Genomic DNA, 14,320 nt, shown 5'->3' on the forward strand with positions numbered 1-14,320 from the left:
AGACACGATCGATCCACCACACGTGTAGTCGGAATATCTGTAAATGGACACGTGCCACGGAAACTGACCAGGTAGTGTTTGCCCTTCTGGCAATAATGCGGTTGCATTAAGGTGACGCTTGCCACAAAACGAAGAATTATTAACACGTTCCGCCAAAGCAACGATAAGCAACGACAACTGACCAACATTTTGCATACTGATAACGGCTGCTCTGTTCGAGAGTTGGATCACTAATGTGGATGACCAATTTGGCCGTTGTTCTTCTGGACCAAATCATCAACGTGCGATAGCAACTCGTTAACCGATCAGCGGGTGGAGGAGTTCAATGATAACGCAGTTTAGCGCTGAAAACAGGTCATTCCATTGCAAATTTTCCTAGACTTGCAGCTCGGCTCTCATAGTAGTAGTAAAAAACTCATAGTAATAAAATTGTAATTTAATCACATGCTCATCATTTTGCACATCGTTTATTGTTATAAGTTGTCAAACAAAAACACTAATAGTTTTATTTAGGTGCTTGTATGGGCACTGTAGCATTGGTATTTACTGTAATTTTGAGGATACATTTTTAGTTTTATTTTTTAATCCGGGATTTACGGCATGTTTATTACATAAGACACCTACTGTGGAAATTAAAATAAATAAAAATCCTAATGCTATACTGGTATGAAGTGCTTTAGTCGCAGTTGGATTTGAAGTTGATCAATCCGACAGTTGCTGAACTGGATTGATTGCGAACCAGCTCGGCCACGATGCATACAAGGAATGTGAGCAATAATTTCTGAGTAGTACAATTACTTATGAGCCACATGATGAACTCCAAAAGCATTAGTAAACTTGTTTGTTTAAGCCTCAACTGTTGCGCATTGTCACTATGCGCTGGGTGTATATTAAGTTTCAAAGCAGTCGGTAGCATTGCCGTCGGAACAATATCAAATGGTCAGTGTACACAGAAAGGATATAATTGTCCAAATGTATGTGCAACATTCTGATATTGTCGAGAATCATCGAGAATCAACATTCGTAATGCTTGAAAGCTTAATGGATTTTAATTATTGCTTATTACGAGGGGTCCTATGCAGATGCGCGTTTCTTAACTTCCGTCGGTGCATGTGATAATCCTTGTGTATCCATTAAACGAAGGAAATTTCCTGAAATGCATCATTTCCAGGAATGACTCTTGTAGCCTAGCAAAACAATTGTAAAGCTCCCAGGGGCTGAGAGTGAGGGAAGCGGGGCCGTATTTTGCCGAATAAAGATACGGGCTCGCCCCGACTGAATGAGAAGACTGTTGTTGCTTCAAACATTTTACTTTTAATAACATGACTAATCTTCATATGGAGCGAAGGTAGCTATAAATATATCCGTTTAAACTCAATTTCTTGTTCAGTTTAGTTTCGGAAAAACAACTCTGGAAAAACAAAACTTTCCCAGAAGCGGATTTCAACGTTTTCCTGTGCGAGAAAGGTAAACGGTTTTTGCGGATCAAGCAGTTGCACACAGGCCTATTGCGTGCAACTTATGCTCTAATTGCGTGCAACTCATGGTCTATTTGCGTGCAATCGTGTACCATTCGCGTATAGGAAAGCATTGAAATCCGCTTCTGGGAAATTTTTTGGGGAAAATCCAAGGACTCGCTCCTTGTTTTCCATCTTTCATTCCTCTTCTGAGGTGTCCGCTGCTTCTTTGGGGATGTTGCACAACATAATGGTGGGCAGCAGAGGCGCCTGTGCTGTCGATCGTTAATCGTAAATCGTTAATCGGAAAACTAAATGAATGGCAATGATAAAAAAAAAGATCAGTCAAGTATTCTGCTCGTAATGTGTTCAAAGACGCAAAATAACAACCTTATCGCGAACATGGCAACTGTGCAAAGTTAGACGAATTTGAGTGCCTTGTGATTACTAGCCCCAGAATGTATGTCTATCAATAGTAATGAAATGCAGTTGAAATGGAAGGAGGTGTTTATCGCCCATATGTACGTCTCACTGGCGTGATACCGAATCATCCTCCAGCAAACCAGCACGGCATTGCTGTGCGCAAACAAGTAAATAATCATGTTTGCTCTCGATCGCTCGATCTCTCTTACTTTCGAACAGTTCAGAGCAGATAGTGGCAGTCTTGAAAGAACATCGATTGAAACAAGAACAGCGTCGAAGCGAAATGTTTGCCGCGCTTCATAAATTGGAAAATCAAGTCACGCTCAACTTAAGTGAGGTTCACAATCGGTATCAGGAGGTGCGTACAGCAGTTCATAAACTGGATAGAGACGTCGACAAGGTGCATAACATCAGTCAGCAGATAATGAATGCCTTGCCGCAAGTGCAGCAAATCCCCGAAATTTTACAAAATCAGTGTGATGTCACACCAACGGAAAATAGTGTCTCAACGACAACGACCACAAACACCGAAGCCTAAGCAACCTCTCTTTTCATCGTGCAAAGATGTTCCTTCGAATGTGCCTGGTACATATTCGATCCGTGTAAAAAATGATATCGAGCCGCTTCAAGTGTATTGTGAGCAGGAAGTGTTCGACGGTGGATGGATTGTGTTTCAGTTTCAGAATTTTTACCGAGGGTGGAATGAGTTCCGTTACGGTTTTGGTGATTTGAGCAAAGAGTTCTGGTTAGCTCTCGAGCAGGTCCACCAGATAACACGGGGCCGTAAACATGAATTGATTGTTGAATTGAAAGACTTTCATGGACGATACAAGTATGCGCGTTATGATGCATTCGAAATACGAAGTGAAAGTGATCAATACGACGTGAAGGATATCGGAGAGTATATCGGCACTGCAGGTGTTGTAATGTCCTATTATAAGGGTGGAAACTTCTCTACCAAAGATCAAGATTATGATATGATGATGATACGAAAAATTGTGCAAAGGACCGCAAAGGTGCCTGGTGGCACAGGGATTGTGCCTCAGCGAATTTGAACGGGCGGTACATGAATGCTCTCGATACAAAATCAATGTTTTGGCATCCTTTCAGCTATTTTCAAGGATTGAATTATACACGATGATTCGTGAGCTGGAATAGAGCTTCTAGTCCTATCAATAGTGTAGTGAATAGTGAATGAAAATTCGACAGAACCGAATGGAAACAAAAACGAATAAAAATGCATTTTTGAAAATAATTTCTAGAAAGTCTTTTTAAATGAGAAGTATATTTGTTTCCCACGGCTAAAACCTAATATTCACCCGAAACACCCATTCAATGTAAAGAATAAAGAAAGAAACTCAGAAAGAAAAATAATAACAGATGGATGCTCTTGGCGTACCCTGACGAATGAAAATGGTCGGAAAATGATCAATTTAAGGGTTTAATCGGTACGTGTAGCGGTAATTCTTTAAACTCTTGACAATCTTTAACGAACTTCTTCGCTTCACTTCGTATAATTTAGCGAAGTTTTTTCCTTTCCGCACTGAACGTTTGCTGATTTTCCTTTTTCTGCCGGCTGATAACGATTATCTCCTAAGCCTGCGCATCGATCTATACTACCACACATTTGAAACATTGCGAAGAATGAAGAGCGTGTAATGCAGTGAGATTTATTTTTTGCTGAAAGCTAAGGTATAATTATAAGGAATGCATCAGTTTTTTCCATGATATGCAGCTACAAACCATTTCATAAGCATCACTTTCTCGTCTATTCCTTCTCTTGCCTTTCATGTCTTTCTCTGCTTCGTTTGCTATCGATCTCAATTGCCTCAACCCCTCTGCTTACTTCGATGAACCAGCATCAAACGTTTTATGCTGCGGCTTCTCTACTGCTGCCGACGTCCACCACGTCGTCCCGTGGATCGAGCATCGTACAACCCGAGAAACGCGCTGCAGTTCGAACAGTGCAGATGAGGTTTAACGGGCTGATTGAAAAGGCACGGCAGAAAGCATAATGGCCAACAAAACAGCAGACAGTAAGCGGCACAGACACTCCGCGAGATGCGGCTAGTGACGAGACGAATGGTTGGATAAAAGTGGCCACCACAGTTAGGACATTTCACTCGACACTGCGCCGGATACCATTCAGCAACTGCATGGGGTTAGGGTTTGCAAATGACTTATTACATTCGATTTACAGCTGCCTGTAGTAAAACATCGTACCTGTGGTTTTGTATGCCACTTTCCTGCTTGCTCCGGTCCGTAATTTGCTTCCGGTGGACGTTTCAACGCTGGCCTGATTCGTCGTTTCCTTCGCAGGAGCAGCGCAGGATCGAAGTTTGTTTTTTAACTTTTGCCTTAGCGACATGATTGGTGAAAAAGATATCGATTCAACCGGAGAGGGAGGCTGTAAGGAGTGTTGTTGCTGCAAATGATCAATCAGTATCCAAGTGTTCGTTGGTTCGTAGAGTAACTTCGCTCTGCAGTGGTGACACGTCGCAATCAAACTCATACTACGGGCAGTATCAGCTTCATTGCATTTAGGGCGCGGTTGATTAACTGAAACGTACAACGAAGGCACAATCTGTGCGGTGAATGTGCCATGGTTGCTAAGATGCCGATTCGCAATCAAGCTCCTGCGCATTAAATTACGCGTTTGACATTTGACGTAATTGCAATTAAACTAACGATTTCTGCCGCTTCTTCGCCGATCATTAGCGATCGAATTTCTTTCAAACAACCCTCAATCAATGTTTTTTTTTAAATGGGAATTAGTATTTTCTTCGTTAACACGATTTTTATTTCCCAACGTTTTTCAAACATTTTACTAACACTTGTTCACCATCCCCTTCCCTGGGGGTTCTGATCGATGATCGTCCCTTTTTGAAATGTCGTCCCTATTATCTACTCTTTGCGCGTTGTATTAACCGTTTGCTTGGTTAGAAATGTGCATCCTTTCCATTTCTTGTGAATCATTAACACAACACTCGCTCACTCGCTCGCGCGCTCGCTGCAAATGGAGGACGAGGATAAAACAATCGTGTTGCGTCCATTGTGCTTCCATTTCTGGTATTAACCATCCTTCGACAAAGCTCCCGTGCTGTTTTCCTTATTAAATTTGTGCTCCTTCCTTCCTCTCTTAATCGTACCGGGAGCTCGCCGGAACTTTCAAAATCCAAATCCTTGGTTTAACGTTTACAAAATATAACTATTGACCGGCCGTCGTTCACTGTCCGAGCCTTTGCCGCTCGGACAATCCGTTTCGTCGTGTCTTTACTAACCCTTGCTTTATAACCTCCGCCACGTAGTAATGAGTAGTGTGGAACATTTGCCCACTAGTTTTCTTACCATACAACCCATCCTCTAGTGTGCTCGTGTGTTTTGTTTAGAGTAGTAACACATCCAAATACATCGCTTTATTTAGTTGCGCCTCAGCTAGAGGAAGGTGTCTGTGCGTATGTGGTATTTTAGAGTAATTCTATCAATACCGTTCGGTTCCTCTAGGATTCTCTACGAGAACCTTGTTAAGACTTTCCTGGTTTCTCTTCAAGAGGCGTAACTTAAGGGCCATTCTTTCGCCGAATTACACTGCTGGCAGCTCGAAGGCCTTTTAAGAAATGTTTCTACTACACCATCATCAACATTTAATAGACTTGTTTCGTAGATCAATAAAAACAAACAAAAGAGAAATCAACGTCCTACAGTTCCTCCATGCTAAGTAGTCGTGGAAAGGGGGAAGGGGGGGGGGGGGTGGGGGCGGAGGGTTTAAATAGTAGGGCTTCGTATCTGGGACTTATTATCTGCGGGCTTATAGGATTAGGAAATAGGTTTGTTCGCTTTGTTTTGTTTTGTTTTGTTCTGCTCAAGGGCATTGTCCCAGAAGAACGCTTCCTTCAAGTTAGACGCTTCAGATTACACGTTATCCATTGTTTATGTTGGTCTCCAATCAACACTTTAATATCTTCCTCTTCATTTTGTTTTCGTTCGTACTCATTTTCTCCTACGATCATCACCAAGTCGTGTAGAATTCGTTAGTAGCTAGAGTTTTAAGATCCGTTTACTTTTGGGTATTGGTTTTTTTTATTTAATTCTCTTTAGTTTAATTACTTATCATGGCAACATGGCTCCGCTCTGCTAGAGTTAGCAGAGTGTGTAGAAGGGGTTTGTATTATTAGTTCGTTCTCGGTTGTTGATCTCTTAAATCTAGAATCAAATAGCAAAATCGAACCAAAGGAAAGATCGTATGTGAACGGGAAACATGCAAAAGCTTGAATGTGTAGAAAATAAAGCAAGAGAATGGGATCAGCTATTGTTACAAAACAGAAAAAGGTAATGGCATCGCATCCCTTCGCATCATTTGCGCGCTCGCGTACAGCTAACCGATATGTTTTTTTTTATGTTCATTCTGCAAATGCTCCCAGTCCACTCAACTCACACAGCACAGAATATAGGAGCTGACCGAAAAAAAAAACAGGGCACAAGAGAATCACGGAAAGGGTCGAGAAACAGCCGCCGCCGCGTCCAGTAGCAGCAATGATGATGAATGATAAATTATTGTTCGAAACGAGCAATGAATGACATCGAGATCGTAAAGCTTCCATCCGTTTCGGTTACGTTTGTTCCGTTTTTTTTAATATAAAGGATTTTGTAGTAGTAGTAGTTGTTGTTGCTGTTGTAGAGAGAAAGAAACTAATCTATCATCCCTAAGGGATACCTCCACCTCCTCCTCCTTAACCGATAGCCGATTTCCTCATCTCTGGCCTCACTACTGGGGAAAACTACAACAACCGCACTAACAATCGATCCATCAGACCTTCCACAGAACTGGAATAACTTTATGATTATGCTGCCCATCGCTTTGGCTCCTCCTCGCCAGGATCCCGGGAGTCGATGGTGGGTTTACGAGATTTTAATCATCTCACGATGAATGGAAAGTTCCAGTCGTAGCAATTCAACCGGAAACCATGGGCCAAAAAGGCCGGGCGCACACGGTGCCGGTGAATATTTATTAGAAATACTTCTTTTATGCCAGACGGCCGGCATTCCGGCTCGTAGAGAGGTCAATGGCACAGATTGGCACGACCGAGAAGAAAATGCCCTCCCACCACTTGATTCGCCACGAAGGCGCCGTTGACTTATCATATCACATTGTTGGCCTATTTTTGAACAACATTCTCCTCATCATCATCATCATCGTTGCATCATCGTTGCAGGAATGTTTCGAGAGACCGAGAGGGCTGAGCATTGTTAGTTGCGGGTAAGCACCGCCATGATTGGCGAAATGCTTTGTTGGACCTGTCACAGAGGCCTTTTGGAGTCGAATTTAAAATCCCAACAGTCTGCCGGCAGACGAACGAAAAAGTCGAGGAGCTCTGCCATTGGTGGACTTTTGGGTTAGCTTTCTGGGTGGAAGAAATGGTGGAAAGATGGGTTGTCGTTGTTGCACTTCCCCAAGCACTAAGCACAGGTTTGTCCATAGGAGGAGTATGGCCAGTAGCCAGCTGAGAACCTCCTCCTGCCCCCCACGGCCCAATTCTTTGATGTTTGTTCTTACAGTGTGTTGTAGAGTTTACCAGGAGAAAGTTTTGACACCTCTCCGTGTAGGTAAATGGTTTTTCTTTTTCGTAATAGTATAGTTTGTAACGATTGTGTAACTAGAGTAAAAGTGTATAGAGGATAGAGATAAAGAGAAATGACAGAACGAGTTTTAGGGAGAAGAGAAAGAGAGAAGGAGAGATTGAGGTGGTTGATTGTTGCAGAAGATTATTGGGTGTTTTAGACCGAGGAATGGTGTGTATCGTTAAAAGAGTGTTATTTTCCAATTAATAAAGCATTTTGCAAACGAAATTTAATGTATTCCTGCAAAACTTGTATTTCAAACTGAAAACCAGATCAGGAAAATCTAATTAAAAGAGTTTGCAGTACTATCGGCAACACCACCTGCTCCCCAAAAGCTCTCCTTCTCCGGAAAGATCTAGGAATAGAATGCGGTTTTGCTGCAAAACCTCAGCGGCCCAACACTAACTCACTAACGGTTCTATTGGGTTTTCAATGTCAATGTCAAACCATTAAATAGGTCGATTCTGGGATTTCATTTACTTTGTTTTTGTGCTCTATAAACGTAGCCTTACTCACTATCTTCACTGCGCCCCCACCCACAGTTGGTCAGGAATCGCAGCTACTGGCGCGCTCCTTGGTAAGTAAGTTATTTGTTGTTGATCGATCGCCCCAATCCGCGTCACTCTAGTTAACTCATTGCAACCCGTTCTATATAGTGTACCACCCTTAATTTTTTGGGCTTCCCCGCATCCCGGTCCGTGGTACCGAGTTTGTGTTTTTGTGTTTTTTTTGTATTCTGTTTTCCTTCCCCCCATTCCCACCATTTTGTCTCTCTCGCGTCGCTTATCACAATGATTAAGTTAAAAAATTAAATTTTTCATTTCGAGGCACGTTTAAATGTTCTGTTACTACCGTATCTGTGTATGTTTGTTGTTGCTGTTATGTTCTATACTCATTCTACAATAGTTCGTACAAGAGCGGGCGCGTAACCGGCATTGTATGCCGGCAAACTTCCTTCCTAAATCTGGCCTCAAGTGATCAAGTGCCGCTCAGCGTGAACGTTCCGGTTGCGCTTAGCTTGGTTTGAGATACATCTGCTAGTAGGCCAACCGGGTGGCGTAGCATAGCAACGACGGAAAACAATTGAGACTCCATTCCGTCCGTTGCTTCAGCGGTTTGCAGCTGATGACCGATTTGCGCACCGAGGCGGACCTCAGGTAAAGCTACAAGTGAGATTTTCGGGAAATAAATTGACATAAATCCTAACAGGCGCCATTAACAGCACATAATTGGTCGTTTTCCAAAGAGATTTAGAAATAAAATGCCACCTTGCCGACCATCCTTTACACATATTTACTAAAACAAGTGGAAAGTAGTAGGTAACAAACTAATTTACCTCGCCATACGAATGAGAAGCAAGGACGTGTGTGCTTAAAACTAAAATACAAACAAAAGGGATTTTAAATAAAAATAAACCAAGCTCTGTAACCACTGCGCGGTTGACATTGAACGAGCTCGGAGCATAAAAAAAACGAGAACTGTTTGCTCGCCTGGTACCCCACGTTCCACAATTCCACGCGCCAGATGGACGATGGCCACCTCCATTTTCCGATTGCAGACGTGTGTCCAATGGATGGCAAACGGTGGCGATGGTCAGTAGCCGTTGTGCGCTCGCTGAACGAATGATTTCGCATTTTCTCCATTTTCCGCACCATATTGGCGAGCAAGGCGAGCGCACGTTTGCGATGATATCCACCAGATCCTGATTCCTTCCGAGAACTCACCCCACCCCCTGCTGGCACAACGGAAACGGTGACCAAAGAGACGTCCCGCCGGTCGCAATGTCCTCCGTCACGATATCCATTTCATCTTCCCGGCCACCGGCATCCATCGGATTACGAGCTGTTCCAGTTTCCAGTGTTTCTGTTCGTGCTGCTGCTGCTGCTGCTGGTTCGCTGATCCTTTGCCATCTTCTTCGAGTCTAATTTCCACGCCACGGGGGCGTCCGGTGGTCACGCTAACCCGATGATGCCGCACCCGGCGTCGGAGCAAATGGCGAATGCATATTCATAACGTATTCTGTCGGACCGGAGCGGACGTACCGTTGGCGGAGGTGGTGGCGGTAGCGTTGGTGGGGGATACCGCAACCATCGCCGCCACCTGCGGTTCTTCCGTGGCCATCGCTAGTGGTGCTACGGGGATGGTCGTTGTCGTCGTTGCTGCTGAGTGCGATTTGCGCCGATGTGATCGAAGCCTTCCGGCCGATGACGAGCCCGATGGTTGCTGCAGCAGCTGCAGCTGTTGTTGTTGTTGTTGTTTTTGTGGGCTGCGTGCTTCACCCGCCGTCCGGCCCGTCGGTGACTTTTGCACTCTGTGTCGATGTGTGTGTTTTTGTTTAATTTTCACACCACAACCATTATTGGCAACGAGATGGCGAGCGTTTGGAGTCGTTGGTGACCGTTTCGATATTCACGTAGAGCGTTGTGCCGTTGCCGTTGTGTTGTGATGATCCCGCGCCCCGAATGATGATCCCCATTGGTAATCCCGACGTCACGAGTATCCGTTATGAGGCGCCCAGGGTGCGTGGTGTGGCAGGCAGTAAAAGCATGGAAAAGAGAGAGGAAAAACGATGGAAAAAACGATGTCACTGTTAGAACCTGAAGAGGAAAGAGCAGTTGCAGCAGCAGTAGTAGCAGCAAAACGTGCTATAAAATGGCGTCAAACGAAACTAGGTTAGGAATGATTGCGATCTGCTTTCTCGTCATTATTTCACTCGCATTTCCCCCCGCCCATCACCTTCAGGACTCGGTGGTCCGGGATGGCATTCGAGTTCGTGTGTATTTCACTCACGTTCCTGCTTCCTGTGCGCCACCACCATTGTGGTAACGAAGTAGAGGTACGGGAGGAACAGGATGGACGGGATTTGACTTTAACTTTCACATCCGCTCTCGGTGTGCGTGAACACGCCACCACCAGGGTGCAGCAGGGTGGCCGAACATTGCGCGAGAAAAGTGAGAACGGTGTGCGTTGAACATTGCATTTTCATTTTTCGAAAGACAGGAAAAAAGAGCGGGAAAAAGGAGACCGAAGGTGCAGCACCAGCGGTGACTGGGATGCAAAATGTGAGACCACGAGCCCGCGGGCGCAATATTGAGCTCGTTATGCAGCAGAAGGGATAAAACGAGTCCCATTCTGAGGATGAGGGGTGCGCGCCATGGAACGACAAAGGGGAAAAGTGTAATGTTTTATTTAAATCTTCATCAGCATCCGCTCCGTCGCGAACTATTTCCTACATTACAAGGAAGGATCTCTCTCGATCATGGTGGCCTTGATGGAATTCTTTCTCTGTTTGAATCGTCCAGCGGTGACACCCGCTGGATGCGAAACTGCGAAAAATTTATGCGAATTTGTGGCTCAATGAAAACGTTTTATTTTCCAAGCCCTAAGAACAATTCTATCAATTAAAATATTGATAAAAATTAAAATAAGTATTGATATTCGTTGACCACTGCTTTTTCCATTTCTTAAGCAAATTTTAAATTCAATGTCGATTCGAACACAATTCATTCTCCACGTTTTTGAAAATACAAATTCACGATATTTGCAGTATGTGAGCGTTATCATGTCGAAACATCAGTTTATCATGCCGGTAATTCCGTGTTTTGTCGCTTTTTAGCCAGAGGTCGCATTAGAAGGATCGGTTATTGATGATAACGTTCTTCATCAATAGTTTCCGGAGATTTTTAGTGCAGGACTCCCTTTAAAATTTGCTTTTTTTTTGTATCAGAGCATATTCAATCAGAGTTTTCTTCAAATGAAAGAAGGTTTTTAAACTTTTCCGCAAAATGGGCTTTTCAGGCACCAAACTAGACATTTTCAACTCGAGAAAAAATGTTGTAGTTAATATTATGAAAAGTAAATTATTGCGTTTAAAAGGTATTTCTTTGTGCTTTAAAACTTATGTGGGGCCATTAATTTTCCCCAAAAACTAGCACTAACGTTTAATAGAACCGCAAGAACTAATTCAGCGATCTAAAAGTATCATACTGATGGAGCACCTGCACTACAACCATTGGATCCAAACAAAGACCATCGATGGAAGGAAATTCTACAATATTTTCTGTACCTTTCCAGCTTCCCGCACGGTAAGGAACGGTCACGGACATCTTTAAGATCGTGGTTCATCTACTACCTTCAAGCACACGCGAAACAGATGAGGCGCACCGTTGCACACAGACACCAGAAGGAGTGGAGAATTGCGAATTCCTATCGCGTCTTCCGATTAAATCTTCGTTTCCCTCGGAACCAAACCACCCACCCCTACCCAACATCCAGCGAGCTTCGTGACGTCGAGTTACCGGACGGCTCCGGCTGGCCTGGCACCAGATGAAATATTGCCAACAGCGGGAATGATGCCCCGGTTCCGATGCTCACTCGCGCATTCTCTGCCCCCCCGTGGGCGACCGGTCCCTTGTCTAGTGATTGAAAAACGAACGAAAATCAAACCCGATGACCCGCCGAGATCTGCTTTTCACTGGATTCATTTGGTTCTCTCCAGTGGCGTACAACTGGAGAAGGAAATGCCATGAGCATTCGCGCGCATTCCAGCGAATCTACGGTGGTGAGATGGTTCACGAGGAGATGCTTGAGGACATCTTGGGGAAGGACGAAGGATTTGTGTCTTAATTTAGTGTCCAGCAACGGACTGCTGGCAACGCCGGTGTCCCTGGATCGAGTTCAGTCCCACCGGAGGTTGTTTAAAGGGCCAAACCGGAAAGGAATAAATTCATTCGTTGATTAGCGCACCAGCTGCAGGGAATGGACGAGTACCGGCAGCTTCCGGTCCGTGCAATGGATGGTTCGCGGATAGCTGAGTCAGCGAATAGTCGCCGGTTGGCCATCGGTCTTCTCGGTGTGCTCTCTCTCTTACCCGAACGTTGCATTAACCATTGCCGGGGACTCCCTTCCGTTCGAATGCCGCTCGAGAATAATCAAAATCTTTATTCAGCAAAATCGCCATCGGCCATCGGACGATCGGGCTATCGAATCGAAACGGATCGGTTGGTGGCTCAATTCCCCGTCGAGTGTAACCGCCGTGGGTGCGGCTTTCATGCGGCAAGATAATTAGTTCCGTTCCTTTGCGGGCACTTTACGTTGATTTTTGTGAAATACTGCCCGGAGGCAAAGGCAAGCCGATGGAGCGCCAATGGATAAAGCAATTAAGCGAAGTGAGGCTACTTCTTCCGTTCTAAAAGCGCGCGAGCGCCCAGTTATTTGGTTGTTTGGTGGTCTTCGCTTTTAGCGCCGCTTTTTCCGAACGAAAGTTTCCTCATTTAATATCATTAAACACCGTGGCAGTGCCAACTGCTGCTGCCATATTTTGTTATCTAATTTATGGTTCTAATTTTATGATTGATGGCGCAGGGGGGTTATTGGAATATTGCGTAACTGCGGTTTTGCTCTATTCGCAGCGCAGAGCTGTTTATGTGTTTCAAGGACACTTCAATCTGTTACTGAATTGATACTATTGAAAGTAACTAAAAACAATTTAAAGTAATTTTCAGGATTATCAGGATCAGGTCTGATTATTCAAGGAAAATTAAAATCACATTTCATTCGCTTTTATTTTGAGTTCTTTAATCTCAAGCGCATCTTTTGAGACCCATGGCTTTATAATAAATAATGGAATGGAAAGCAAAAGTAATCAAATTATGCATCAACGTTACTTGACAACTGCTTCATAAAAAAGGCATATCTATAAACATGTTAAGCAGGTGACAAATGGCTTCAACTTTCGAGTTTCATTCATCCGCGAGTTTGAAATGAGCTTAATTAGCGTATTTTAGTATCATCAGAACAAATAGTGTTTGTTATTTAGTCAATGACCCATGAAATGTTGGCCTGTTTCCGGTCAAGTCTTGATTGAAATTTTCTCTGAACAACTATTTACTTGTTAGGTGCTTCTTAGGTGCACAACTCCGTTATTTTTAGTGGTGAAGCCATCAAATGGACCACAAAAGATGCGCCTCAGTTTAAAGAATTCAATAGCACTGTTGAAATGACGAAAAAAGACAGCTTATTGTTGATAAAGTGAAAAAAATGCAATACAATGCGATACATTAGGGTAGATAAACTTTTTTTGCGTGTTATTCTTGCATTACACCAGGGGTCTCAAACTCATATTAGCATGCGGGCCGCAGAGGAAAGCAACAACCAGTCACTGGCCGCAATTTGAAGTTAATTTTTCCCACCAAAGACCCTCTCGGCCACAGTGTTCGTGGCCAGAGCGGTAAAGGCAAACGAAATGATGTTGCTCCGCTGACGAAACCCAAAGATGGAGGCGCCAGGTAACCGGTAAAATTGCATACTTTCAAGGGTTTGTAATAGAAATTTAATAACGAAGGAAGGCGGAATAAAAACGAAACGAAAGATATGTGATTTTAATTTTTAGACTAAGGTTTTTCATAAAAAATCATCCAAAACGTCAATTTCATGCAGTGCATTCCGTTTCGGTCCATGGGTGCCTCCTAAAAACAATGTTTCAGAAGCATCAGAACCAAATGCTGCTTCCAGCGATCCAAAGATGAACATAATCAACAAGTACCGTAACCAAACCAACCTATTGACCAACGTTTGCAATAACGATTTGACACGACAATTGAATAGCAAAAAGCAACTAACAACTTCAAGTTGGTAGTTGGCAAAACCCGAGGCAAACCAAAACTGCTGAGTGTTACAGTTTGGTTTAAGTTCAACAAGGAGTCCTGCCAGTCTGTGAGATGGTAGATGCAACCACCAGTACGCTGACCAACACCACCGACCCAACGCAACTTCATGTTATACCGGCCATTGGACGACTTTGGTAAGAATCGTTTTGAACA

General features: G+C 43.8%; 2 protein-coding genes and 1 pseudogene across 2 annotated transcripts in view; 1 reads left to right on the forward strand and 2 right to left on the reverse strand.

The window, feature by feature from the left end:
• The first annotated feature begins 2,163 nt into the window (after nt 1-2,163).
• On the forward strand, nt 2,164-3,021 carry LOC126569861 (ficolin-1-like; annotated as a pseudogene).
• Nucleotides 3,022-3,766: 745 nt separating this feature from the next.
• On the reverse strand, nt 3,767-4,392 carry LOC126576057 (uncharacterized). Its single transcript, XM_050237145.1, has 2 exons — nt 4,104-4,392; nt 3,767-4,032 (listed from the first exon to the last, which is right to left on the reverse strand). The coding sequence occupies exons 1-2, from the start codon at nt 4,390-4,392 to the stop codon at nt 3,767-3,769; spliced, it is 555 nt and encodes a 184-aa protein (XP_050093102.1).
• A 3,826-nt stretch (nt 4,393-8,218) lies between these two features.
• LOC126581408 (cyclic nucleotide-gated cation channel subunit A) overlaps nt 8,219-14,320 on the reverse strand; it is a 64,342-nt gene continuing 58,240 nt past the window's right edge. The window contains exon 12 of the mRNA XM_050245027.1: nt 8,219-9,810. Within this exon, the coding sequence (XP_050100984.1) occupies nt 9,507-9,810 (304 nt within the window). The 3' untranslated portion in view covers nt 8,219-9,506. The remainder of the gene's footprint in view (nt 9,811-14,320) is intronic.

Source organism: Anopheles aquasalis, chromosome 2, assembly GCF_943734665.1.
Source record: "Anopheles aquasalis chromosome 2, idAnoAquaMG_Q_19, whole genome shotgun sequence".
Classification (NCBI taxonomy): domain Eukaryota; kingdom Metazoa; phylum Arthropoda; class Insecta; order Diptera; family Culicidae; genus Anopheles; species Anopheles aquasalis.